General features: G+C 42.1%; 1 protein-coding gene and 1 pseudogene across 2 annotated transcripts in view; one reads left to right on the top strand and one right to left on the bottom strand.

Moving 5' to 3' along the window:
• Positions 1-27,892, top strand: part of ATRNL1 (attractin like 1) — a 494,725-nt gene that overhangs the window by 146,486 nt on the left and 320,347 nt on the right. Inside the window, exon 25 of the mRNA XM_080912593.1 lies at positions 11,718-11,779. Coding sequence (XP_080768719.1) covers positions 11,718-11,779 — 62 coding nt within the window. The remainder of the gene's footprint in view (positions 1-11,717; positions 11,780-27,892) is intronic.
• Positions 16,047-16,824, bottom strand: LOC308416920 (RNA-binding protein Raly-like; annotated as a pseudogene). The gene has a single exon. The product of its transcript is annotated as an RNA-binding protein Raly-like (transcript).

Below are 27,892 nucleotides of genomic sequence, written 5' to 3'. Positions count from 1 at the left end.
ACAGAGCTGTTTAAAGAATTGCTAACTGCCCTTTACAACTTAAATGCACTACAATTTCTAAGTATGTCCCCTCATCTAGACATACAGTCCTATATCGCTTTGTCTCATAGAGCTCCGTTAGCATTTATATGTCATGACTGTACATTTCTATATAGCTTAATAACATCTTAGTCCCAGAGTTATTTTCATCAGATTATGTTCCTCACTGTCTGGTGCTGAAAAGTAGCTCTCTTTGTTTCAGATAATACGTCTGTAAACATCTGGGTCCATTCTTGGTTATTTATTTTTTTGTAATCATATCTCAAAATAATTGATTCAGTTGAAGTATATATGCAAATTTACAACCAGGCACAGTGTGCCAGGCAATATCCCAGGCATTTTACATGATTCATTTCAGTTATTCATACTCCATGAAGTAAATTTATTATTATATAAACTTGATAAATGGATAGACAGAATAACCTGTGCCGTTTCACTCAGTACAGGAGACGAGGATACGGAAAGTGATTTGGTATGAAGTTCCACTCTATTACCAATAGTTTCTTTATCAATAGCGATGTTAAACACCAACCATGTATAAAATATGTCTCTTGTTTTTACTATTCAATTACAGATAAGAATTCCCACACATTCATATATTTTTATATGTGGTACCATGGTTAAGAAAGGTTTCTGTGGAAACTCTGAGCCATGTGGCTGAGGACACAGTGAAACCACTGGGGCAGCCCGCTCCTGGGTAGAACGAGCAGTTTATTGGAGATCAGGAGCAGGATAGAGTGAAGGGTAGGCAGAGAGAAGCAAGATGGCCGAAAAGCAGGTGCATTAGATTTGGATGACAGTGAGCTGGGTGGAATCCTTGTGCTGATGAGGTCCTTCCCACTCGCCTTGAACTAAATGCCCCTGACAATGGCGGTGCCCTCGGGGCAGGCTAAGGTCCGTACTCTGGGGGCTGGCTAAAGTAGGTGTCCTGGGGGCAGGATAAGGCAGGTGTCCTGGGGGCAGGGTAAGGCAGGTATCCTGGGGGCAGGATAAGGCAGGTGTCCTGGGGGCAGGGTGAGGCAGGTGTCCTGGGGGCAGGATAAGGCAGGTGTCCTGGGGGCAGGATAAGGCAGGTGTCCTGGGGGCAGGGTGAGGCAGGTGTCCTGGGGGCAGGATGAGGCAGGTGTCCTGGGGGCAGGATAAGGCAGGTGTCCTGGGGGCAGGGTGAGGCAGGTGTCCTGGGGGCAGGATAAGGCAGGTGTCCTGGGGGCAGGATAAGGCAGGTGTCCTGGGGGCAGGGTAAGGCAGGTGTCCTGGGGGCAGGATAAGGCAGGTGTCCTGGGGGCAGGGTAAGGCAGGTGTCCTGGGGGCAGGGTGAGGCAGGTGTCCTGGGGGCAGGATGAGGCAGGTGTCCTGGGGGCAGGGTAAGGCAGGTGTCCTGGGGGCAGGATAAGGCAGGTGTCCTGGGGGCAGGGTGAGGCAGGTGTCCTGGGGGCAGGGTAAGGCAGGTGTCCTGAGGGCAGGCTAAGGTCCATGGCCTGAGGGCAGCCTAAGGTGAGGGTTAGGTTAGGTAATCCGGACACTGTCTTAGCAGAGATGCTTTCTAGGTAACAGATTGGCCCAAGAGAGTCCCTCATATGCTGAATTTAGCAGTGACTACCCAGTCTCCTCCACTGACCTGCTTAGTGTCCTTTTCTTTAGAGCATTGTCACTAGCACTGCCATTTTGGGGCCTGTTTCAGACTGAACCTTCTAGTTCACAGAGAAGTCTCCAAGAGGAAAAAAATGTGAGGGACAGGAGGGGACAGTTTGTGGCAGATAAGGTACAGAGTATCAATGGGATGTGCTAATTTTGGAAGCTGACAAATGTCATTAAGAGAGAGGATGGAGGGAGGGAGAGAGAGCAGGGTCCAACTTAGCAGACAACCTCATGCACTTTAAGATGTTGGCATCCCAGTGATGGAGAAACAGAAGAAATGTCAGTGTGGGTATGAATGAGGCGGAGAGAGATGTCTTCAGAGCAAACTGGAGAAGCATCTCATCTGCAGAAATAATGCCTCAGTTAGAGTGGGGGCTCAGAAAGCAGCCAGGTACATTAAACCAGGAGAAAGTCAAGTCATGGGCATCCCGGTAAGCCATTTCTTAGCTCTAAGAATGATCATAATGACCAGTTCTATGAACAGCACTCAAATACCTATAGTGAGAGTAATCCGTGTAACATTTATGCAGTGTTGTCCGGGTGCTTTCTTAGGCTGTATTCCAGAAAAATAGCCCAGAGAGATAATCCATTTTCTATTTTAGCATTTCAAAAGCACACTGTTTTCTCAGTTACACAGCATTTTATCAATAAGCACCATGTTAATTATTGGGAAGAAGTTTATGCTCCTAAAATAGATTATCACAGTTGACCTTAGCATATAATAATTAATTGAAAAGACCCCTTTATGCAAATAATTAAGTTAAAAGAACACTCTATACTTATTTTTTAAAATTAAATAGGAATATAACTTGTCAGGTTCTCAAATTTCCTGCATGAGACATAGCCGTTTCTTTCCAAGGTCTGGCTAGTTCTCTGATTTCCATTATATATTTCATGTCAGCATTCTGAAATGAAATCCAAACAGCAGCATGAAACAGCCTCTGTCCCTTCTAGTTTGCTAGATGAACCTGATAACGTCAGCACATCCCTTCCCTGCATCCCAGTTTGTTTCTCTCCAGTGTCATGTCGAAACCCAACTGAGCATGGCGAGGTGACATTTTGCACAAGCACATCAACGTGTTCTTTGTAAATAAGAGCTGTTTCTTTAAAAATTTCTGACATTTTAGGGTATCATGTTGTGAAAAATTCTCTTCCCAAGCACATTTTATACAACTTCTTTAAATCAGATCATATGATTGAAAACCATCGATTGTAATGAATTCATAAAATGTAGTCTCTGTCAAATTCTAGTTTAGATCTCAACATGCACACTTAGGGGTTAGGGTGGAGTGAATGCTCGCTGGCTTCCAGATGAGGTTTTGGTGAGCTGTTGTTTCAGTCACTCAGAGAGCAGAGGATGCTAAAGGCCAGCACAGTCAATTCTTTGTCTTGTCACTAGGTGACTTGAACTAAGTTGTTACAGAGTAAAGAAAACTAAAGGTTCAGTTACAGTAGCTAATGCTTTGAAACATTTCAATCTAAGGTGTGTAAATATGTCACATTTTTTCTTTGGAATGACCACAGAAAGTAAATGGAATGACCACAGGAAATAAAAGTAAATATTGATTATTTACACTGAGCCATGTTCAAGCTATGGCATCAGTTAATAGAAATATGTATAATTAGATATTTATAGATTTTAGGCTTAGAAATATTCTGTATCCTGAGGAAATACTTTTGAGCAAACTACAAGTTTAGAACGTTACTCTTACTGATCGTTTCCCTGTTCTCTAAATGCGGTCAGCTGGGCGGTCATTCCGGTAAAGCCATCTCAGATCTGAGCTAGGCGTGCGTGTGGATAGTCTCAGAAGTTAGTAAGCAGACGCAGCATGGTCAGGAGTGCAGGGACATCCTCAGCTGCTCGGCTACAGAGTGAGCTACGGGGACTTGCCAGAAGGAAGAAAGCAACTAGCTAGAGCGTTAAATACATTTGTGAAATCCTGTTCCAGAATATTTATGTATTTTACAATTTAAATTAATACCTTGTTAAATAGAAATATATGCTTTATACTCAAATATTTATTTCCAATAGCATCAACTCTATCAACATTATAAATAAAACAAGTAAATGACTTACAGTGGTTTTGACATAGTATCTAGGTGTTTTTCTCTTTATGGATATCTGAAAGCCCCAGGAATACTCTGGTGCTAAATTTTTCCATTTCAAATGTGTCAGTACTGTAAAATTAAGAATAAAATCACTATTATCATGAGTCTATGGTTTAGTGGAGAGTCTTAGCATTCAGCTGTAAAATGGATCATTTCAGATTGAAGTATTATCATATGTTCGCATAGTAGATGGAGTAAGAGGGAAGGCGCCTTTGCGATAGTTGTGGAGGAGCAGATGGTCAGCAGTCAGCCCTCTGAAAACCTGCAGCCCAGCCTGGACTGAATGGTCCCACTCCTCAGCCTTCCTTCCTTCTCAAGGCCTCCCCATCTCCTAGGAAGAAGGGCTTCGAGCTACAACATGCTGTTTCAGCTGGGGACACATTAGAACACTCAGATACATTTGAACCTAGTAAGACCTTACCTTTCTTCCGTTAACTCTTTCTTTTGTGCCATCCAGTCTCAACATTTTGCCTGTTTTGAAACAGTTTCTGAAAGTAGGAGTTTCTAACTTAGCCATGTAAATAGAGCATAGAGGTTTGTTTTTCCCCCTCTTCTTACGTCCTTTGGCACTTCAACACACTGTATAATTATTACCGTCAATTGGTTGTTAAGATAGACTTTTAATTTTTTAATCAGTGTACTCGTGCACCTGGTAACCAGACCCTAAATATAATAGATCCTTAGTGAGGTAGTCCACGCATGAATAAATTAACACCTTATAAGTGGGCATATTGAGTTTTAATCTATTTTCCTCTTTATGATGGAATATTACAATCTGAACAATGTGTAAAGGCACTTGTTTATTTATTTGTTACAGTTTTAGTAGTTTGGAATCCATTAAGAAAGTATTGGCATGAGATAAGGACTTTTTTTGTTGTGTTATATCCGGGCAGATATGAGAGGGGGGATGGGTCCAGGAATCTCTGCCTCATCTTATAAAGCCACTAATACCATTGCAGGGCTCAGTCTGTGACCCCAGTTAGCCCAAATATCATATGACCAATACTGTCACTGGATGAGTTTGGGGGTTTACATTTCCAGCGCATGGTGTGTGTGTGTGGGGGGACCCATTTGTCCTTCAGTTTGTGTCATCTGATGTTTTCTCTCAAAGCTACTGTGGTGTCTGAGCCGGCTGCCTGGGGTAGAGATTTCCAAGGCTGCCCATCAGTGTTTTCTACAGAAGACATGAGTACCATAGTCTTGAATCTGCTGTGGAGCAGCCATTTCGAAACACTGTAGCACTATTGCCTAGCAACTGCAAAACTGACCACAGGAGTCTCCAATCATGATGAAGACCCATTAGTGTGCTAGAGTGATGCTGCAAACGATGGTGGACAGTGTTGTTGGTTGAGTACATTGTGGCTGGAAATGCAGCTATTAAACGGGCAACACGAGCTGGCTAAGTGGCTTAAGCAGATGGACTTCCAGTTAGTGGTTGTGAGGCCACTTTATGGAATAACAATAAAATATAAGCACAGTTTGGACTGAGGAACTCTAGACTTACCACAGACTGATCTTTCAAAATGATATAAGCCAAAAAAGTAATCCGGAGACAGAAGATTTTAAGAAATCTGTAATTCATAGATTGTTTGGGAAGCCAGAGAATGTAAACTGTACAGAGAGAATAGATTTTCCATAATGGAAACAGTTTGGAGAAATGTTAGATTCAAGCAAAATGTAGCTAAACTCTATTTTCTAGTGTAACAAAAGAAAGTTAACCAACGGGAAGTTTTTACATGTTCAGTCCGTGGTCACTGCTGGCGGTTTATAAATCCGTGACTTAGCTTATTTCCGAAGAGGGAGAGTAACTTGACTGTGACATGAGACGTCAGTGTTAAGCAGTTTAATGAATACAGTATTTTCATGACACAACTCAACCACAGATGTTAAGTTGTGACCCCAGTGTGTCAGCAGGAGATGGAGAGAGGCAAGGGGGGAACCCCAGAGCCCAGATATTCTCTGGAACCACACGGATGAATTACCAGAAAGAAAGCAGACCGGATTTGCCCAGCCTGATAGCAGATATGAGGGAGGGGTCACTCCAGAGTTCCAGAATGTGCTGGAACAAATCACAGCACGTAGTTTGAAAAGCAAGTCAACAAAGTGAGGTCAGGGTCGACACTGAAGATTAACCGCTAGACTGAAAATCAAACAGAAGCAGAGTCTGTGTGAAAACAGAGAAAACAAGGGAGACCCCGTTTTTAAAGTGGAAAGCTCAGCTAGGAGCAGGGAACAGATGTAACACGCCGTGGAGAAGGAAGTGCACAGCATTGCACATACATTTACACACGGCCCCTACAGAGCCAGTGTCACTGTGACCACCTGGAAACGCCTGTCACCTATGAGCAGAAGGCTCGGGTGTCTCTAATCACTGCACATGTGGTAGGGCTGAGGAACAAAGGGACAGTAACTTTAGAAGGGTACAGAATCTAATTCAAGGTTTACACCTTATTTTCCTATGGTTATCCTGGTCTTTGGAGGCCCACAACAAAGCTGAGGGGCCAAATGATTGGCGTGAATGAAGCAGAGACTTCTGTGGGCACATCAGTAGCATTTAATATCCTAGAATGCTCAGCAGGTGTCTCCTAGCTAAGACTTTTTACGCAGGATTTCTTCCTTTCTTTCTTGGTTTGCTGTGTGACCTTTTCTTCTTGGTATGAAGAGGAGTATCTGCTTGGTGGCACAGAGCTTGACTGCCTGCTTTCTTTCTGCCCCTGCCCCTTTGTAGGAATTCCTTGTGCTGTCTGAGGTCATCCTATAACTTAGATAAATGCTTTAGTATCATTTTAAGAAGTTAACCTTTAAAAGATCCCCCAGATCTTAATTTCAATATCTAGTGTGTTTTTAATATTTAAGGCATTGAATATAATTTTTATTTTTAAAATTAACTTTATAGAAGCAAAGTTAATACATAATACATATAGCTGAGTCAATAAACACATAGATCCACATGTTTTCACCATATGTCTGTCTGAATTTCTGTCTGTCTGTCTGTCCCTATCTATCTATCTTTCTTTCTATCTATCTATCTATCTATCTATCTATCTATCATCTATCTATCTATCTATCTATCTATCTATCTATCTATCTATCTACTTATCTAGCATTTATCATCTCTTCTGGGCATATATCCCAGAGACGCTCCAACATACAACAAAGATACATGCACCACAATGTTCATTGCAGCTCTATTTATAATAGCCAGAGGCGGGAAAGAACCCGGATGTCCTTCAGTAGATGAATGGATACAAAAATTGTGGTACATTTACACAGTGGAGTACTACTCAGCTATCAGAAACAATGACTTTATGAAATTCCTAGGAAAATGAATGCATCTAGAGAATATCATCCTGAGTGAGATAACCCAGTCACAAAAGAACAGACATAATATGCAGTCACTGATAATTGGATACTAATCCCAGAAAGCTCTGAATACCCCAGAAACAACTTACAGGTCATATGAAGCTAAAAAAAAAAAAAAACCCACAAACAACAACAACAACCCCCCCCCCAATCAAAAACAAAGGCCAAAAAGTGAAAGCTTCAGTCTTTCTTAGAAAAAACAATAATAAGTGTATAGCACTCTCTCAGAGTGTGATATACCTAGACCTTAAATCATCAATAATTCAAGAGCCAAGAATATAGCCTCGTGGCAATTTTTGGTATTCAAAAATCATTATGTTTAATCTTTACACACCAAGAAAACTTTGGCTGTTTCCATGTTACGTTCTGTTCTACATGTACTTTATGCCTTTGGTAACTAGTAGATTTCAATGCATGCTATCAAACCTTTGAAAGAATCAAGTACTGACAAAAATATATTCATATAGTTTTATGCCAAAATGCTTTTAAAAATCTGTACATGTATCTCTCTTTTTTAAATAAACTTGCAAGAAAAACAAAGGGTAATAGAGTATAAAGATTAAAAAAATCAGCAATACTAAGGCATTGAAGTTGTTTGAAGTAGATGAAGGAAGCTTTGTGTTGGGCACAAAATACTAAGCAGTGAGCCGTGTTGGATGGAGAGTGTGGAGTCAGGTTATGAAGACGGTTTAATTTTACTTGAGGAAATATAATAAATCTAGGGCTAGAGAGAGGGCACAGTGGTTAAGAGCACTAGCTGCTCTTACAGGAAACCTAGGTTTGGTTCCTAATACCCACATTGAAATTTACAGTTATCTATAGCTGCTGTTCCAGGGAATTGATGCCCTAATTGATCTGAGGGCTGCAGGTGTAGATGTGGTCTGCCTCCATTAATACAGACACGTGCTCATTTATACACAGAGAAGTACAGTAAACCAGTTTCTTACAAGTGCCACGGGCTTGCTTTTGTCACTAATATGTCAAAGAAGCCCGGCATGGTGATGCACCCCTCTGATCCTAGCACTTGGGAGGTAAAGTCAGGCAGATCACTGAGTTCAAGCCCAGACTGGTTTATAAAGTGAGTTCCAGGTCAGTGAGGATTACACAGAGAAACTTAAAAAAAAAAAAAAAAAAAAAACAACAAAAACAACAACAAAACAGATTACCCATCTTAAATAGCATTATTTCTGAAAGTTGTTTTATTCATTTATAGCCTATGCTTCCTGTTTTAAAACTATCCTATTTTTCTTCTAATCTAAAGAATAAAGTAGAGAGGCAGCTTGTGTTTTTATTTTGTGTGGAAACAGCTAATCATAGCTAATGAGTATAATAAATGCTAGTCTGTAAAAACAGAAATATTTAATTATATGTAGGAAAATGAAGTCCTGATGGTTTGAGGTTAAAATGAAAATGCTTTCCATTTGGGATGGGGGAAGCTCTTCGTTATTGTGTGTGTTGGTGTCACATCCTTATCAGCAGACAGGTCGCTGTTTTCTCAGTAACTGCAGTTTTATTTTGTCTTTTTATTGGATAGTTTATGTATTTACATTTCAAATGTTATCTCCTTTCCAGCTTTCTCCTCTGCTGTCACCTCCCTTCTATGAGGATGCTCCCCATCCCACCCACCCACTCCCACCTCCCTACACTGGGGAAACAAGCCTTCACAGGACCAAGGACTTCTCCTCCTATTGATGGCAGAAAATGCCATCCTCTGCTACATATGCAGCTGGAGCCATGGGTTTTCCCCATGTGTACTCTATGGTTGGTGTTTTAGAGACACAGTGAAACAAACAAACCCATGAACTAATTGGATTTAACACACACACACACACACACACACAGAGTTAACATATATCACATTTCATCCTATAACAAAAGAATATACCTTATTCTCAGCATCTCATGGTACCTTCTCCAAAATTGGCCATATAATTGGCCACAAAATAGGCCTCAACAGATACAAAAAGATTGAAATACTCCCCTGCATCCTATCAGATCACCAAGGACTAATGCTGGTCTTCAATAACAACAACAACAACAGAAAGCCCACATACACATGGAAGCTAAACAATGCTCTACTCAACGACAACTTGGTCAAGAAAGAAATAAAGAAAGAAATCAAAGACTTTTTAGAACTTAAAGATAATGAAGGCACAACAGAACCAAACTCATGGGACCCAATGAAAGCAGCACTAAGAGGAAAACTCATAGCACCAAGTGCCTTCAAAAAGAAACCGGAGAGAACGTACACCAGCAGCTTGACAGCACACTTGAAAGCTCTAGAACAAAAAGAATCAAATACACCCTAGAGTAGTAGATGGCAGGAAATAATCAAACTCAGGGCTGAAAGCAACCAAGTAGAAACCAAAAGAACTATACAAAGAATCAACAAAACCAGGAGTTGTTTTTTTTGGGGAAAAAAAAAATCAACATGATAAATGAACCTCTAGCCCATCTAACTAGAGGGCACAGAGAGAGTATCCAAATTAACAAAATCAGAAATGAAAAGAGAGACATAACAACAGAAACTAAGAAAAGTAAAAAATAAAATTATCAGATCCTACTACAAAAGCCTAGGCTCAACAAAACTGGATAATCTTGAGGAAATGAATATTATTTTTGAGAAATACAATTCTACCAGATTCTTACCTCAGAATAAAAAACTTAAACATCCTTTCTATAATTTTTTTTCTTTCACCGCTTAAAATATTTCCTTGTTTACTGTTTCTGTATAAACTCATTAATTCACCATTTTAGAAACTCAGTGGAAATGGATGTTACTAAGTTTACATGTGTAGATCAGAAACCTAATTTCACAATTGACTTACGGTCTTGTACTGGCTGGTTTTAATGACACAAGCTGGAGTTATCACAGGGAAAGGAGCCTCAGTTGAGGAAATGCCTCCATGAGATCCAGCTGTAAGGCATTTTCTCAACTAGTGATCAAGGGGGAGGACCCAGCCCATTGTGGGTGGGGCCATCCCTGGGCTGGTAGACCTGGGTTCTATAAGAAAGCAGGCTGAGCAAGCCAGGGAGAGCAAGCCAGTAAGTGACATCCCTCCATGGCCTCTGCATCAGCTCCTGCTTCCTGACTTGTTTGGGTTGCAGTCCTGACTTCCTCTGGTGATGAACAGCAATCACCCAACTTGCTTCTTGGTCATGATGTTAGTGCAGGAATGCAAACCCTAAGACAGGTCTCAATCAATCAATCAGTCAGTCAGTTAGTCAGTCAGTCACTTAATTTTAAAATACTAAATAGGGCCTTGGTATGCAGCTATAGCTAGTGGTAATACCTTGACCCAGAATACTCACAGGGGCTCACAGACCTAAATTCAGTTAGGGCATGTGAGCACGCACACACACACACACACACACACACACACACACACACACACACATATGTATATGCATGCTCATTTGCGTGCATATGCATGCATGCACACACTCACACACAGATACATGCATAAACATACACACATAATATGTACATCCACATGGGTACACATGAACACACACACACACACACACACACACACTCACAGAATCAAACAAGAGGAAAGGTCACGTGTTATTTCTTGTCCAGTGAGGCCACACTGAAATCTGGGACAGGTTTAGAGCTTGTCTATGTATTCTTCATCTAGAATCACCATCTTTCTCTGTTATTTCTCCAGTGTCCGAACTGTTCAATTTCCCCAAGTCTCACAGTTGATTAAAGTTTGAGAAAACTCAGCCCTATTAATATATATTGGGATGTCCTTTAACAGATACTATTGAGAGACCCCTGCAAGAAATAAAAGCTTGCTGTAGCTGCTTTGTTGAATTTCAGCTACTTGGGAAGACCCACGGTTGCTCACCATGTTTTCATGCACAGAATAAAAGTCCAGAATCTGTTACGTCAACTCTGTTTCATGCCCCATGCTTTAGACATAAGATGCTTTGCCACTCAGTACATGGACACCGAGATCCACAGCTCTGCAGTTTCCTAAGACCAACTGAGCAAGTGTGTGAGGTGTCATTTCTAGTGTGCTGTTCCTGCTCACCTACCATGCTGTCACCTCATGGTGTCACCTCATGTTACTCAAGAAAGATGCAATATGAAATTGTAAAAATAACACAGCATATTACTTCTTTCAGTGCACAGAACAAAATGTATGAATGTGTTTCCCTGGTTTCTTACATACAAGTGATTATAAACCGTGTTAACTGAAAACATGGGAGTTATTAATGAAATTCGCCCGTGAGTTTCTGTAGGCACATGTAATATGTCCTCACGTTTACGAGAAACTCTTGGCTCATGTTTCTGACTTCGTTTTATTATAGGTGTTAACTGCCTAGTATCATAATCTGCATAGCAGTCCTCACTAGGATCTATGCAACGGCCCTCATTAATGATTAGTGGTTTGCAACTAAATCTTCCACATTAGCTGCATTTTGTTTATAGTGTGGTAAGTCCTACTGCTTGGCTGGTTTAGAAATGTGATGTTTGTAAATACTGTAAGATATCACTACAAGCTTTAAGGAATTCCGGCTCAGTAAAGTTCAAACTTTCTGATATTTTGATTTTTCAGATTGCGTTTTCCCAGCACAACACGATCATGGATCTCGTGCAGTTCTTTGTCACCTTCTTCAGGTAATTGGCTTTTGCTAACTTTTAACTCATTCGTCCTCTATGTTTGTGTGTGCATACATGTCTCTGTGTGTGCTTGTTTATGTCTGTCTCTGTGTGTATCTGTGTCTGTGTGTGTTTCTGTGTGTGTGCATATTTGTGTATGTGTGTCTGTGTGTACATATTTGTGTTTCTGTGTCTGTGTGTGCATGCTTGTGTATGTGTGTCTGTGTGTGCATGTTTGTGTATGTGTCTGTATGTGCATGTTTGTTTGTGTCTCTGTATGTCTGTGTGTGTGTATTTCTCTCTGTGCATGTTTGTGTTTGTCTGTGTATGTTTCTGTGTGTGAATGTTTGTGTGTGTCATTTTGTGTGCATGTGTGTGCACACATGTTTTCTGTGTGTGTCTGTGTCTCTGTGTGCATGTTCATGTGTGTATAGGTTTGTGTGTATCTGTATGCATGCTTGTGTTTGAGTGTATGTATATGTGTTTATGTATGATTCTGTGTGTGTCTATGTGTGTGTATGTCTGTGTATGTGTCTCTCTCTGAGTGTCTGTGTATGCATATATGTATGCACATGTGTGTGTCTGTGTGTGTACATGTTTGTGTGTCTGTGTATGTGTGTGTATGCATGTGTGTGTATGCATGTGTGTGTGCCTCTGTGTGTATCTGTGTATGTCTTCTTGTGTTTGTGTGTGTGTCTGTGCATGTTTGTGTGTGTGTGTCTTTGAGTGTCTATATGTCTATGTGTATGCCTGCTTGTGTGTGTATGTGTGATTGTATCATATGTACATAGTTTGTCAGATCATTTGTCAATTGCTCATCTTATTCCATGTCTTGACTGCGTCTTATGCATGTCCATTGAGCAGGTAGATTATACGTGCAGTGCAGTTGTGTAAGATCTTTGGTACTGCTTTGTGCCCAGTGAGTTCCGTGGAAAGACAACTGAGTTTGCATTCTCTTTTGACATTTAAAACAATTTTAATTAATGAAATTAATAGCAATTATACCCCATGGATTACTTAAATCTTCTAGATTGAATCAATTCAATTCAATCTTTGAGTAATATCATGTGTGCTTAGTAATGTGCCAAAATGTGTGCTGACTAAGAAAACATTTGTGCTTTGAACGAGATTCTAACCTGGAAATACTACAAGTTACTTTGAATAGAGTTGAGTTCCCAAATCAGTAGTTAAGTGACATATTAAGTACATTCTTAAGATAAAAATAATACCAAAGGTAAACTACTTTGTAAAGCGCTGTGTGTTATATGATGTTACATGGACAGCCATGGATTGATTTTGTTCCAACTGACTTATTCCTCGGAGTTTTTGCTATGCTAATTGACATGCATTTCTTTATGAGAGGTTAGTGCTCATAATTGCCAGAAGCATCACAACCTGCAGGCAATCTTTTTCAGCCTCATGATTATAAATGAAGAGATACTGGGCTCGGGGAAGAGAGAATTCCAGTTAGACCGTGATGAGATCTCAGCTACGTTTTATATATTATAAAGACTGTCTTGGATGTGTGCAGCCCAGAGGTGTCCTCTCAGCTCTTCTTCTGTAAGATGCAGCCCTCACCACTGCACACGCCTTCAGAGCAGCGTGCAGTATGAATCTCACTACACCCACCAGCTTCTTGGGTTGACTTGGCTCTCAGGAAGCCATCGTGCCTAGTTCTTGGAATGTGCTATAGCTTCCCTGTTTCCAGTCACCAGTTAGTTATTCCCTTATTGGTATCTTGTTCAGGTTTTTATATAATCCCTTGGTTCCTGTGTCCTCTTCACTGGAGTCTAAAAATACTTTATGTTAAGAGATAGTAACATCTCAAGCTCATGCAGTATCCTTGCTCCGACGCCAAAGGAGCCGTGAGCAAAGGAAGACAATGGTGCCGTCCAGAAAACACCTGTAGGAGGAACGGAGCCCGGGAACCTGAGTTTTCCAGTGCCTGAGCTGGCTCAAGCTTGAGTCCACTTGCTCAGTACAACTCGGCCTCTCTGGTGGTAGGGTTTTCCGTCACCCATTAACTGTCCTTTTTAATTGAGCTGAAATCTGTCTTCCTATAATCTCTTTTTGATTCATCCGTAGGGGCCCATATGTAACCTGTCTGAATCCCCTCTCCACCTGCTATTCAGGATTTTAAACTCTTGTCTTCTTTTTTCACCTTCTCTGTTCCCTTATCTACCGTTTCAAATGTGTTGCTATAATAGTCACTGCTCTGAGAATAAGCATGTTTGTCTGTGTGTCTGTGTGTGTGTGTGGTAACTCTAATGTTTAACATGCAATACTGTCAGCATCTGCTGTCTGTGTGTCTGTGTGTGTGGTAACTCTAATGTTTAACATGCAATACTGTCAGCATCTGTGCCCGTCATGGCTGCAGAAAACTCATTTATTCTTCACATATTTCTCTTAAAGGTGAAACTTGAAGGAGCAACTATAAAATATGAATGTTCTATAATTTTGTTCTGTAGAACACAATGAATTTTAAAGATAATAACAGAGATGTCATGTATTTTTAGAAAACACTAGGAGTTACAATTGAATGAGCATTATTTGATGCATTAAATTAAAACACTTGATGCAAAATAGTGTGGATTGACATATACTAGAATGCTAAATTATGTGTGAGAATTCACAGGTGAAGGTACGTGTAAATTGTTTCAATGTTTGTTGCTTGGAGCTTCTGATTTTGTGCGTATATTTCAGTTCAATAGCTCCTTTATTAGGCAGAAGAAAGCTACTTCAGTGTATTCACCGTTTATTAGCAATAATTCCCCTTTAAAATTTACCATTATAAACAAAATGAATTAAATTTTCTAATCATTACGTGAAATCAAATATTTTTGATGGGCCCTTTGTCATTTAAATTTATTCTAGTAGTGAAATGTAAATTAGATAATTTAAAATCATCTATTGTTAAGCAAATACATGCACAGACTATTTTGAAGTGTATTAACTTACTCTTTTAGAAGGCTACCACTAAATTTTAAAGAGGGTAATGCTTTATGACATCCTCCAGTCAGGCCGTCTGCCCCTGTTGCTAACCCAGTTGCTGGGTCCGCATGTGAGCGAGTGAGCCAACTTCAGCTTAGGCACCCTTCTGGGGCCATGGCTCAAACTGTATCATGAGACTAACACAACTGGCAAACACAACTGGGCCAGCACTAGGGAAGTCATTTATAGACATGGCTTGGTTCCGATCTTAGCTCTGCCTGCCATCCTAAGTCGGTTACCCAGCGCCTCAACATCTCAGCCCTTTCTGATTTGTAAGGTCTGAGGATTTATCTTATTGTTGTTGTGTGTGATAAACATTTTACTAAACTGTTATAGAAGTGAGAAGAATTGTTTATCTGTTATGTAAGATGGAATAGCAAATGTTTCCCAACTGGAAAAAAAGTCTGGTTTATTTAAGGAAACAAGGAAATATGGCGGGGACAATTTTTAATGGTCCCACTGGTTCTCATTGTCCATTGGGGTGTAGCTACTGTCTGAACCAGGTTAGAGCAGTCTTGGAAGCTGTTACTGTTTTTTCCCGCTTGTTGTATTTTACCACGTATGCTAGGGTGTGATCTCAGCTACTCAACGTTCATATGTTATAATTGGACCACACTCAGACTAGGGAAGTCACTACGGGATGAGTTCAGTAGACATGGTTGGCCTCCCATGAGCCGTAGAACATCTGTTGGAAATGTACTTTCATAAGATCCAGCTGCAAGACATTTTCTTAATTTGTGACTGATGGGGGAGGGCCCAGCGATTCTGGGAGCCATCCCTAGGCTGGTGACCCTGGGTTCTCTAAGAAAGCAGACTGAACAAGTCATGGGGAACTAGCCAGCAAGCAGCACCCCTCCATGGTTTCCGCACCAGCTCCTGCCTCCAGGCTCCTGCCCTGCTGGAGGTCCCGCCCTCACTGCCTTTGATGATGGACTAGGATATGGAACTTTCTGAGAAATAAACTGTTTCCTATCCATGTTGCTTTTGCACATGGTGTTTGTGTGCAGTAGTGACCCTAGCTGGGATGTATTATATGCCATATATATATATATATATATATATATATATATATATATATATATATATACCTATGTAACCTATGTGTCATGGTTAGTGTCGTTGTCAGATTGACTCAATATTGAGTGTCCTAGAATTCTCAGTGAAGCTTTGTTTACATGAGATTTGCCTCAAGTCATAACTGTGAGGGATTATCTGCGTTACTGTTCTTCACTGTAGGAAGACTCATTCTGCACGTGGATGTCACCGTTGTGAGATGCTCCCTATGTTCTACCTCTTACATCTGTGTGGCCATACCTTCTCTCTTTCCGTATCCCAGTGAAGGCATTGGTACTATATAACTGTAATCACCATCATCTCCAGTTTGGACTTCTCCTTGGGGTGTGCTTGCCTCAGAAGCCCAACAGAAGCCTCCACCACCGCTTCCGCCCCCTCCTCTGTCACCGCTGCTGTCACCCATCTTCTTGCCATCTGGGTTGGCCTTCTGTCCCTCAGCAATCTGTTCCAATTGACCCAGTATTGTGCGTGATGTGTGTGAGCTCTGTCTCGATGGCCTGTAGCTCACTGCTCTTTAACTTGATTGTGGCTGAGGCAGTGGTGATAGCTCTGGAGCCTGACAGGGACTGTAGCTTTGACACAGCGAGCCAAAGGGACTGTAACACGGGGTGGCTTCATGAGAACTGCCCTGGGCACAGGCACCAGAGAAAGGCAGCCCCCTAATCAAACAGCCTGTATGTGGCAGTTGCTGCTCTCTTCAGCCCCTTGGGTCTATTAGGCCCCGGCTCTCCAGCCAGTTGATGTCCAGGGTCTGTCCAGCGGCACCCGCCCATTCTCTCCCAGCACAGCTGCCCGGGCGTGGCGTTCGCTGGCCACTGGACAAAAGCATAGTCTTTGTGCACACAACGGCCAGCCACACGGCCATATTTGGCAAAGATGGTCTCCACATCTGACTTCTTTACCACAGCGGTGTTTAGGTTTCCAGCGAAGACCGGAGAGTTGATGGACTTAGGGTCATTCTTCTTGTTTACATTGCTAGTCTGACTCTTCAAGGTCATGGTGTCCACCAGTACCGAGAATGAGCTTGGTCAGTTACTTCATCCTTTGGGTTACAGGGTCAGCGGCAGCCGTCTCTAGAATTGGGCTCATCCCTGCACTCGGTCTGTCTGCTGCCCCGGCTCTGGATCAGATCCTGCCACCCGAGCACTCTGTCCTCAGCGTGTCCTTGCACAGGCTGGGCTCTCCAAAAGCTCTCTGTGCACCCCTTGCTTACTGAAGGCAGCTGCATTGGGCTTCTATAGAGGCCTTTCTGCATCTGAGACGGTCATGTGACTTCCGTCCTTGGGAAGATGAATATGATATATTGCATTTGCTGATTCACAGTTGGTGACCTGTCCTCAAATGCCTAAAGTGATGTTTCTGGATACTCCTTCCTAGGGAGCAGCGGAAGCTGTTTGCCCCTCTGGGGATCCTCTTCCAGCAGAGGTGCTCAGTGTAGTCTTGTACCCTTGGGGTTTCCTCTTCTGATGGTTGCTCAGCCCAGACTCTGTCTCTCTAAACACAGTGCAGTCTGACTCAAAGGTTATTTCCCCATCCTGAGGTGTTCTATGGGCCAGGCTTAGTTCACCAAAATCCCTCTGGGTTCTCAGAGGGTAGGGGTAGAGCCGGACCTTATGTCTGTTGGCCACCAAACTGCCAGCCCAGTAATCTTTCATCTCATTGCATTGTCTCTTCACTAGACTGTCAATAGGCATTTCAGTTTCCCCAATATACCTACATTGAATAATGTGACTTTAAACATTAATTCATAATTTTATAAATTTCAGTTTGCAATCAGAGTTGCTTATCACAGATCATTCCAAATGATTTCTGAAGGACCTGTTCTGCTTTTCTCTCTTACTAGCAAAAAGGAGAAATGTCTAAGACTTCTATTTGACCCGTGAGTTGTACAGAGAGTCAAGAGATGTAGATTAATACTTTAAGTATCTAATTTAAGAATCTGAAAAATTCAAAAGCAAAATATAAAACCCTCATGTATTAGAAAAGCAAACACAGCAAAGCTACCTGTGGAGGGGGGCACAGGAAGTTTATGTGGTCACCAGGACCCGAGGGAAAGAGACACATGATCTTGCTGTTTTTAAAGGTTTTTAAATAGACCAAAAAAAAAAAAAAAAGCAATAATGTGCATCTCCAATAGAAAAGAAATAACCTAAAGTTATTAGTAAACCCCATCCTTGGCATGACCCAGAAGTATTTACATAATTCAAAACCACCCACCCAACCCAACTTCAAAAGCAAAGAGAGCAAGGATAGACCGTTGTGAAAGATGAACAGGGCATACAGGTGCCTTTCCCACCCCACCCCCACCCCTCATCTCCCACCCCAGTCTCAGCAACAAGCTCAGATGATGCATCTGTTAATATAAATGAGGCCTGGGGCTCTGGGCCTCCCTTGGCAGAATCTATAAGCAATGCTTATTGTATTGGAAATTGGTTCCAGAATTTTCTCCCTGGTTTCCACGTGGAAGAAAATGGATGTTTATTCTCTGTCGGTTCTTATAAATTAGTGTAGTTAATATGATGGGCATAAACCGGCGACAGTGCAGTTTGTGGTGGGTTAAATCACAGCTAATCCATATGGCTGAGGTGAGAGTGCTAATGGTAAAAACAGCATGTAGTCACATACACTCACACACATACATACACAGTAGCACACAAACACACACACAGGCACTCAGCACCCCTACACCCCACAGACAGAGTGTACATATATATAGGTGATAATGTTTATACCACTGATAATCTTTCATGTTCTTACTAACTATTCTTTGGTCTTCTTTGAGGAAGCGATTTTCAGATCCATTACCCATATTTTGTTCATTAACTTTCATTTTTTATTGTTGAATTTTCAATGCATGCTTTATATATTTGAAGTATACCTCTTTGCTGAACATATTATTTGCAAAGATCTTAGTCTTTGGATTGTCTTTTATTCTCTTAATAGTACCTTTCATAGACTTAAAACATTTTTATTTTTATAAAATTCAAAAGAACTTCTTATTAATTTTGTTTTTAGTGTTGGAACAAAATACTTCCAGCTCAATCTTTCTCAGATTTTGTCTTTTTAGGGTTGTTTCTTGCCAGCCATTCTTGTTGTTGCCTTTCTGCAGTGGTGACTATTAAAGATTCTGTTGTTATCAGCACCGTGGTCTCACTCTATGGGCACCGCTCTAATGGAGAGCCGAGCTCACCTGGACACTATCACATGCTCCGAAAGCCGAAATCTACACTTGGCTCCCTTCCCAGGAGGCTCATTTCACTCTCTCTAGCTGCTTCTGTCCTGGGTGCTCCATGGCCTCCCTAGCATGTTGCTTTCACACACTGTCCACCACCACCCAGTAAAAAACATGACTCCACAGTCATTAACTTATCAAACAGGTTTATATGTTAAATTCTCAGTCCACAATTCCCTCCATACAATAAGCTTACAACCACTTGACAGATATATAAACTGCCCACCTAGGAAAGATAAATTGACCCACACAAACCCTTAGAAATAATCATAACCTTATTCATCTAGAGATGCTCTGAGGGAAATATCCACATCTGCCTCCATGTTGCCTCCTCTCCAATCTCCCGCCTACTCTCCTCTTCTTCCACTTTCCCAACTTCGTCCCACCCACTCTCTACTGTCCAATCATATTATTGCCTTGACATCAGCCTACACCTTGCAACAGAAATTTAGCTGAAGTTCGTTCTTTCACATGTAATTTTCAAATTATTATGGAATGGCTTGTGAAAATGATCCAGCCTATCAGCACATATAAGGTTCTATGCTCAGGGAACTCCTCTGAGTACCGAGCCCCACTGAACTCCAGTGTAAAATCTGTTATGATGCACAGATGGCTGTGAATTATACTGTTCAAGGGCAGCAGAAGAGTAGAGAAATATGACTGATGTGGCTGAGAGGTTACCAGTGTTCCCTGGAGTCCTCCCTCGGCTCAACATAGTGCAGTGTCAAGCATGAGTGTGATTACCATGGCCCAAGACAGAATGTGGTCACTATTGACCAGCATGTGGATGTGGTTACCACTACACAGAGTGGGCCACTCCCTAGATCTCACTGAAGGCCAACGTCAGTGGGAACATTCTGCATCATTTGTTATTCTATTTAATTTTAAAAAATATTTATGACCTTTTAAAATGGGGCTTTTGAGATCATAATATAATTTCCCATCCCATTTCTCCCTCCAGATTTTCCCATGCACACATTCCATTTTCAAATCTATAGCCTCTCTTCCATTGCATATGTAATTGTGTGTGTGCATACATTTATCTAAATACAACCTGCCCAGACTATACAATGTTACAGTTTTCAGGGCTGACCATTTGCCGTTGCATAACCAATTGGCTCTTTTCAGTGATAGACTCTTTCCCAGCGCTCAGTGTTAGCTGCCGGTAGTTCACGGCTGCTGGGGGCATCGAGGTGCCTCAGCAAGAAAAGGTGGATTGCCAGAAAGTCGTATGGGCTGAGTTATGTTCCCAGCCAGGGTCCTCTTGAAAGAAGGAGAAATGCAGCTCCTTCCAGTTCTCCTTTGACTTCCACATGCGACCTGGGGCACATGGATGGGGATAGATTCTGCTCCATTTCAGAATAAAAAGGGAGAGTCCCCTTGCCTGTCACTAACCCTTCAGGTGCAGTGTGCGCAGCCCATGAGAAGCTGGAATGAAATGTAACTGAGACTACTAATATTATCTACAGGGCACAGACAAGCCCTGTGAAGGCGATGTGGAAGCAGAGATGCCTGAGGGGACTGAGAGGGATGTACGGGAGGCTCTGATTGAAGGGAACCTTCTTAAGTTTCACCATCATGCTCTCAGCGTTGAGTGCTTGCTTTATCAGGGGCCAGCTCATATTTTTCCTATGGATGAGAAAAGTGACACCTTATGTGGGTAGCCTCAACTAGAAATATCCCACATGCTTAAAAATAGTGCAGTGGAAGAACAGGACCACGGTATGTAATAATGTGGAACCATGGAAAGGGATCATGGTCGCCAGTGGGGCGTTAATCTGAAAGAAGCTGAAACCAGAGGAGAAATGCTTTGGGATTTCCTTGGTCTAACGTTCAGAAATGGGCAAATGAACCTGTGGTGTTAAATCACTACATCGGTGAAATTTCAGGGGGTGAGAATGGGCTCACTTGTTTCTTTTCGTGGACCGTGGTTATGTGCACCTGCTGTCTGGTAATCTGGTGGCTTATCTGCTTTTTGTTCCTTACCCCAGGTTACCAAAGCTTTATAAAAGAGCACGTACTTGTTTTAAAATGCCCAAATAATTCCTATTCAGCTTAAGCATTTACCTGGCTGCCTGGTTTCCTGTGATGTGAGTCTAACCAGCTCAGTGTGAAGCAACACTGTGTGCAGTAACCTTTGTCACCTTTTCTCTGATTTAGTAGGAATTACCCAGATTAATGCAGAGACCCATCCTAAAGACTCTCCTTCCCTGGCCGCCTTCCTGCTCTCCTGCCAGGCGAGGCTCACAGTACTGAATTTTCCAGAATGCTCTACAGATGTGTGAATCTCTTATTTTCTGGGAGATTAATTTAGCTGCATTTCTTCATGCACTTTAAATAGGTGATATACTTACTGGATTTTATGGACTCTTGCCCAATCTTCATTTAACTCTGTCAATGTGGCTATATAGCAACCACTTGATTTGAATGAGATTGATCCTCATCAGCTTCACGGTGGACTAAAGCTATTTAGACACCTCAATGATTGACAGAAGTGGGCACACCCACCACTGTGTGAGATGAAAAACCTTGGCATTGGATTTTGTTCTTAAGAGGTAAAAACTCCAGAGTTGTGTTACAGCAGCATGTGTATTCCAGATATTCTTATCAAATATTTGTGTCTGTGTGTCTGTCTGTTTCCTAGATCAGAACATTTAGGCTTCATCTACTGTAATAAATCACAATAGTCTGGATGTCTTGCATGGTAGAGCTGTGCTAAGTCAGATCTGAAAGCTAAACAGACCAGGTGCCGGCCACCACTTTGGTTTTTCATGAGGACCTACCTCTAAGCATTAGACAAACAGTTTCTGCTTCTTAACTTGTTGTCTTTTTTCTATGTGACATAAAGCAATCAGGGTGTTCCCGGTTTCTTTTCCTATGAGAACAGTCACCTGGAAAGAGGAAACCTCGGCTGAGGAATTGCCTCCTTCACATTAGCGTGTGGCTTCATCTTTTTTTATTTTGTTAATTTTTTTATTAATTCATTTTATTTATTTATATTCCAAATATTGCCCCCTTCCCGGTCTTTCACTCCCCTCAGAATTCTTCACCCCCCTTTTCCTCTAGGACAATACTTCTTCCCTCCCCCACTCCACCCCCAGCATCTGCTTTCCCTGGACCATCAAGTCTCTATGGGATTAGCTGCATCCTCTCCCACTGAGGCCAGACAAGGCTGCCCCTGCTACACGTGTGCCAGGGCCACACTCTGCTCCTTGGTTGGTGATTCAGTCTCTGGGAGCTCTGAGGTGTATGGGTCAGTTGTTACTGTTCTACTTCCTATGGGGTTACAGCCCCTTCAGCTCCTTTAATCCTTCACCTAATCCTCCATGGGGATCCCCAACCTCAACTTGTGCTTGGCTAAAGTATCTGCATCTGTTTCAATCAACCGCTGGTAGAGCCTCTCAGGACAGCCAAGCTAGGCTTCTGTCTGCAAACACAACATGACATCAGTGATAGTGTCAGAGTTTGGAGCCTATGCCTGGAATGGATCCCAAGTTCGGCAGGTCTCTGGATGGCCTCTCCTTCAGTCTCTGCTCCATTTTTGTCCCTCCATTTGTTTTAGACAGGAACCATTCTGGGTCAAATTTTTTGAAGGTAGGTGGGCAGCTCCATTCCTCCACTGAAGGCCCTGTCTATATCTACTGGAGGTGGTCACTGTTTGGCATTTTAGCTAAGGTCATCCCCACTGAGTCCTGGGAACCTCTCCCATTTCAGGTCTCTGGGACTTGCTAGAGGTTCCCTCTTCACCTCCTGCAGCTGCATATTTCTATTCGTTCTCTCAGCTTCTCTCCTGGCTGCCCACATAACTTACCATGTCCCCCTTTCCCCTCTCTCAGCCCCTCCCACTGAAGTCCCTCATTCCCTCTGCCTCCTGTGGTTATTTTCTTCCCTTTCTATGTGGGACTGGGCCTTCTTATTAAACTTCCTATGGTCGGTGAGATGAATCCTGGCTGTTCTGTACTTTCTGGCTAATATCCACTTATCAGTGAGTACATACTATGTATGTCCTTTTGGGTCTGGGTTTCCTCACTCAGGATGGTATTTTCTAGTTCTATCCCATTTCCTTACAAAATTCACAACATCCTGGTTTTTAATGGCTGAGTAGTTTTCCACTGTGTAAATGAACCACATTTTCTGTACCCATTCTTTGGTTCAGTGACATCTGGTTTGTTCTAGCTCTAGCTATTACAGATAAGGCCTCTATGAACACAGTGGAACGTGTGTCCTTGTGGTATTGTGGGGCATCTTTTGGGTGTATGCCCAGGAGTGGTATAGCTGGATCCTCAGGTAGAACTATCCCCAATTTTCTGAGGAACCTCCAGATTGGCTTCCAGAGTGTTTGTACCAGTTTAAAATCTCACCAGCAATGGAGGAATTTCTCCTCTTTCTCCACATGCTCAACAGCATGTGCTGTCACTTGAGTTTTTGATCTGAGCCATTCTTACTGTTGTGAGGCAGAATCTCAGGGTCCTTTTGATTGGCATTTCCTTGATGACTGTGGCCTCCTCTTTGAGGCATTGTCTTAATTGCTAATTGATATGGGAAGGCACAGCTTGGCTTTGTGTTTCCATCCATAGGTGAGTGGGGAGGCCTGGGTTATACAAGGAAGGTGGGTGAGAAAGCCAGCAGGTCCTGCTCTCCCTGCTTCCTACCTTGCCTCACCTGATGCTGGGCTGTAATCTGAATCGCCCAAATGCTCTCTTCCCCAGGTTGCTTTGGGTGATGGTTCATCAACAAGCAAAATAGAATGGGCCAAATAATCTTGTCATATTGGGGCCCTTCTTTATGGAAAATAGTTAAGCTTCAGTCCTATCTTTAGGGCCGTTATATTAACATTTGGAGGGAAATGTTAACAAACGTCCTCTAAGCTCTGATAGAGCAGCAGTGTCAGAGTCATGATTGCCCCCAGATATACCTTGTTGACTCAGTGAGTTTATTTGGGGTTACCAGGGAGTGTGGAAACTCCTGAAGAGAGGTTTTCCATCACCATTAACACTTACATAAGCCCGGGTAGGTGTGAGGCTTTGCAGCCTCTTCCCCCAAGTATCCTAACTGCCTCTATATTCCCGGTGAAATGCCTGCGAGTTCTCTGCCTCAGTGAGGGAGACCTTAATGGGACCAATCTTATGGCCGCCTGTTGGTTATATAGGTAAGCTGGTCCCGGGAAGTATATTTAAGACTCATGTTCAAATGCTAGTTTCAGTAGGTTTTCTATACTTGTATTTGAAATAGTCTTACTGATAGTGTATCTTAAGTGTACAAGGTAGTTGTTACTTACTGATAATGCTCAGTACCAGACATATTTAGATCCACCCACCAATTTTGAAATGTTTTATATGTAATGAGATAGCTTGGTTCTGGAACTCACATGTATACAAAGCATTCATCCATGCTTTATATAAACCTCATGTACATGGATTGAAGATAATTTTTTGCAGTGTTTAATTCTATGTGAGGTCAGCTGTAAAATTTGCTATAGGTTGGAGCAGCTCAGCACTTTAAAGCTGTGGTATGGGAGCATTCACCTTTCAGATTGGATTCTCTCTGCCCAAAGTCACCCTCCCTTGCAAGCTAGTGTGCTATGCAATTTTGCAGTCGGTGTTTGTTTGCCCGTTCATCCACAGGCTTTTCTTCCATCTTCAATTCTTAGCTGATGGATTAACTGACAAACCAAATCCTTGTAACTCACTTGACATTGCCCTTTTAAAATTGGTTACATTGTTAATATATCAGTTGGAGAGAATAAAATCCTCATGTGTTAGACAGTTGACTGGTCATTGAGAGGTACATTTCGGGATATCAGTTGTTAGGGGAAATTAATTAATTAATTCAGTTAAGAGGGAATCTCTCAAACGGCCGGAAGATTATTTCTCTTTTGTTCCAGCACATTTGTTTTGTCATCCCCTGTAACTTGAACTGGCTGCAGTGCAGGCTCATGTCACCCTGCGTTCTGCCCCCACCAACCCCTGTTGGCTGGCTTTAGACCAATGGTTCTCAGCTAGTGGGTTGTGACCCCCACAGGGGTTCACATAGCAGATATCCTGCATACCATAGATTTATTTACATTTCAACCTGAAACAGTAGCAAACTTAGAGTTACAAAGTAGCAACCAATGTAGTTTTATGTGTGAAGGTCACCACAGCATGAGGACCGGAGTTACAGGGCTGCAACTTTAGGAGTGTTGAGACCCTGACCCAGATGATACTGCTACCCGGTCCCTCCACCCACCTCCGATAACTGTGTAGTTTCCCTTTCTGAGTGAGATTCACACATCCTCCCATGGGATCTCCTTATTACCCATTTCTTTGGGTCTGTAGATTGTAGAATTTTTATCCTGCACTTTATGGCTAATGTCCACTTATAAGTGAGTTCATGCCACATGTGGGTGATATTCTCAAGTTCCACCCCTTTGACTGAAAATTTCATGATGTCCTTGTTTTTTGTTCTTTTTTGTTTTGTTCCCCCACCCCCACATAGCTCAATAGTATTCCATTGTGTAGCTGTACCGTATTTTCTTTATCCATTGTTTAGTTGAGGGACATCTAGGTTGTTTCAAGTTGCTGTGAACATAGTTGAGTAAGTGTCCCTGTGGTATGGTGGGGCATCTTTCCGGGATATTCAGGAGTGGTATTGCTGCATCTTGAGCTAAAATGATTCACAATTTTCTGAGAAACAGACAAATTGATTTCCAAAGTGATTGTACATTGTTTTTGTGTTAGGGGTTCTGTAAAAAATGATTACTTTATAAAGGTTATGATTAAATTTTTGCAATATTTCTTTCTACATTTCCAATTTTTCATATCATCTCTGCTTTGTATACATTTTTGTAAAGTTATTTCTGTTACTATATTGATTACATAGATGTTATATAAAATATTTATAAAACAGTCTGTGTTTCTATTCCACCTTTGTTCAGTTGCTGGATAAAAGACATGTGACCTTTATATTTATAATAAGCCTTTATCAGCACTAGAGCTGGGTAGATATCTACCCTCTACACTACTAAAATCTGTTTCCTATTGATCACCCCACTTATTGACTGTGTTTCATCTGGCCTGATTTAACTCCAATTGTCTAGCCCTCAGAGCCATACTTTCTTGACTCCTTCTCTCCCACCTTTCTCTCCCTCGGTCTCTCCTCTGACCCTGAGCTCGGGAACCCAAGACTCTACCTATCTTTCTTCTACAGCTATTGGCTATAGGCATCTTTACTCGCCAATCAGGGATAACTTGGGGAGCAAGGCCACATAGTGTCTCTTAGGTCCCTTGGAACTCTCTTATCTCTGGGGCAACCAGGCCTTGGGGCCTGGGCTTAGCATCACAATACATAGCAACAGACCAAACCACAAACAGAGATGTGCCGAACCCCCCAGAACTTGGTACTGTTATTGAACTACATAGTTTACATTTCTCTCTTATCTTTCCTTGCTATCTTTCTTTCTTTCTTTCCATCCCTCCTTTTTTTCTGTATTCTCTTCTCCCCTAATTCCTCTATTTCCTTCTTTTTTCTTCTCTTTTTAATGAAAGGCCATGTATCTGTTCTGGACACTAACAAGAGCCATTTTAAGGAACATTAGAGAAACAAATTCCTAAGAATTCTCAACTGAGGAATATCGAATGGCTGAGAAGCACCTAAAGAAATGTTCAACATCCTTAGTCATCAGGGAAATGCAAATCAATACAACCCTGAGATCCCACCTCACACCAGTCAGAATGGTTAAGATCAAACACTCAGGTGACAGCAGATGCTGGCGAGGATGTGGAGAGAAAGAAACACTCCTCCCATATTGGTGGGATTTCAAGCTGGTACAACCACTCTGGAAATCAGTCTGGAGGTTCCTTAGAAAATTGAACATAGTGCTACTTGAGAACACAGCTGTACCATTCTTGGGCATATACCCAAAAGATGCCCCACCCTACCACAAGGACACATGTTCCACTATGTTTATTGCAGCCTTATTTATAATAGCTAGAAGCTGGAGAGAACCCAGATGTCCTTCAACACCGGAATGGATACCGAAAATGTGGTATATTTACATAACAGAGTAGTACTCAGCCATTAAAAACAATAACTTTATGAAATTCTTAGGCAAATGGATAGAATTAGAAAATATCATCCTGAGTGAGGTAACACAATCACAAGAAAAAAAACCCCACACATGGAATGTACTCACTGATAAGTCGATATTAGCCCCAAACCTTGGATTACCCAAGATACAATTCGCAGACCACAAGAAGCTCAAGAAGAAGGAAGACCAAAGTGCAGATGCTTCAGTTCTTCCTAAAGGAGAGCAAAATACTCACAGGAGAAAATGCAGAGACAACGTTTGAAGCAGAGACTGCAGCACAGGCCATCCAGAGACTGCCCGACCTGGAGATCCATCGCTTATACAGCCACCAAACCCACACAATTATGCTGATGCCAAGAAGCCTGATATATAGCTTCTCCTGAGAGGCTCAGGTCATGACAAACACAGAGTCGGATGCTCACAGCAACCATTGAACTGGGTCTCCAATGGAGAAGTTAGAGAAAGAACTGGGGGAGCTGAAGGGGTTTGCTGCCCCATAAGAACAACAGTACCGATGAACCAAAATTCCCAGGGCCTAAACCACCAACCAAAGAGAACCACCAACCAAAGAGAACCACCAACCAAAGAGAACCACCAACCAAAGAGAACCACCATCCAAAGAAAACCACCAACCAAAGAGAACCACCAACCAAAGAGAACCACTAACCAAAGAGAACCACCAACCAAAGAGAACCACCAACCAAAGAGAACCACCAACCAAAGAGAACCACCATCCAAAGAGAACCACCATCCAAAGAGAACCACC

This window comes from Micromys minutus (assembly GCF_963924665.1).
Source record: "Micromys minutus genome assembly, chromosome: 2".
In the NCBI taxonomy this organism is placed as follows: domain Eukaryota; kingdom Metazoa; phylum Chordata; class Mammalia; order Rodentia; family Muridae; genus Micromys; species Micromys minutus.
Note: the sequence above shows the minus strand (reverse complement) of the source record. Positions and strands in the feature narration are given on the sequence as shown.